The 1527-nt window shown below is 61.4% G+C and overlaps 1 protein-coding gene across 1 annotated transcript in view; it reads left to right on the top strand.

Moving 5' to 3' along the window:
- Positions 1–131: 131 nt before the first annotated feature.
- rpp21 (ribonuclease P 21 subunit) overlaps positions 132–1527 on the top strand; it is a gene marked incomplete at both ends in the record, with an annotated part of 3625 nt that continues 2229 nt past the window's right edge. Inside the window, 2 exons of the mRNA XM_048594374.1 lie at positions 132–238; positions 1048–1130. Of these exons, the coding sequence (XP_048450331.1) occupies positions 132–238; positions 1048–1130 (190 nt within the window). The remainder of the gene's footprint in view (positions 239–1047; positions 1131–1527) is intronic.

Raw genomic sequence — 1527 nt, 5'->3', positions numbered from 1 at the left:
CCCCCCCCCCCCCCCCGCCCCGCCTTCCTCTCTCTCTGCACCCCTACTTTCTCTCTCACTACCCACCCCTGTCACCCTTCCTCGCCCTGTCTCTGTCCGTGTCCCTGCCTCCACCTTCCCGACCCCCCCCACCCCAGGCTGCTCACTGTGTCCTGGCAAACAGTCCTGGGAATGAGGAGCTGGTTCGCTTTTACTGTCACACCCAGAGAACCATCAGCAAGCGGCTGGTCCTTCGCCAGTGAGTCCCCTGGGGGGTGGGGAGAGAGGGAGAGCGCAAGCTGAGAGCACATGTGTGTGTGCGTGTGCGTCTGTGTGCGTGTGTCTGTACGTGCGTGTGTCTGTACGTCTGCGTGCGTGCATCTGTGCGTGAGCTGTGCGTGCGTGAGCCTGTGCGTGCGTGTGTCTGTGCATGCCTGTGTGCGTCTGCGTGTGTCTGTACGTCTGCGTGCGTGTAAGTCTGTGCGTGTGTCTGTGCGTGCCTGTGTGCATCTGCATGTGTCTGTGCGTCTGCGTGCGTGTGAGTCTGTGCGTGAGCCTGTGCGTGCCTGTGTGCATCTGCGTGCGCCTGTGCGTGCTTCTGTGCGTGCGTGAGTCTGTGCGTGAGTCTGTGCGTCTGCGCGTGCCTGTGTCTGTGCGTGTGCGTGCGTGTGTCTGTGCATTCCTGTGTGCATCTGCATGTGTCTGTACATCTGCGTGCGTGTGTCTTGTGCGTGAGCGCATGTCTGTGTGCGCGTGCGTTTGTGCGTGTGCGCGCGCGTGTCCGTGCGCGTGCATGTTTATAAGTGGGAGTGGGAGACCGTGAGCACATTTACTGTTCAGTGGGGGACATGGGGGTGGGGATGGGTGGTGTTCAGCGTCGTTTTGAGTGTCAGCGTTGTGTGTGTGTGTGTGTGTGTGTGTGTGTGAGCTTGAGGGGGGGGGGGGGGGGGGGGGGGGGGGGTGTGTTATGTTGGGAGGGGAGGGGGTTGGCGCTGGGGTTGGCGATGGAGTCGGTACCTGGGTACATGTGCCAGGGGTAACTGGTACCTCTTGATTGTGACTCTGCAGGGACCCATCAGTGAAACGCACCGTCTGCAAAAGGTGCTCCGCACTTCTCGTTCCTGGCATCACCGCAACTGTGCGGCAGAGAGGTCAGTTCCCCAGCGCTCGGGGCCGAGGAGAAACGCCGCGAGGGGAGCGCCTCCCCGTCACTTCAGTCCTACACTGTGTCCGTCTCCCTCCAACAGTGCGGGGCTCCCTCAGTACTGGCACCGGGAGGGAGGGAGGGAGGGAGGGAGTGTCGGCCTGGATAATGGAGCTCAGGTCTTTGAGTCGTACAGCGTGGAAACAGACCCTTCGGCCCATCTCCCTGTCCGTACCGGCCCCAGATACCCTAAATTAACCCGGTCCCCGTTTCCCCAGCATTCGGCCCCTATCCCTCTAAACCCCTTCCTATCCATGTGCCCATCCAGAGGCCTTTTAAAATGTTTGTAACTGTACCAGCTCCCCCCCACCCACTTCCTCATTCCACCAACCCCCACCCCCCCC

The sequence above is a fragment of the Rhincodon typus genome, unplaced genomic scaffold (genome assembly GCF_021869965.1).
Source record: "Rhincodon typus isolate 14 unplaced genomic scaffold, sRhiTyp1.1 hic_rhity00008690, whole genome shotgun sequence".
Lineage (NCBI taxonomy): Eukaryota > Metazoa > Chordata > Chondrichthyes > Orectolobiformes > Rhincodontidae > Rhincodon > Rhincodon typus.
Note: the sequence above shows the minus strand (reverse complement) of the source record. Positions and strands in the feature narration are given on the sequence as shown.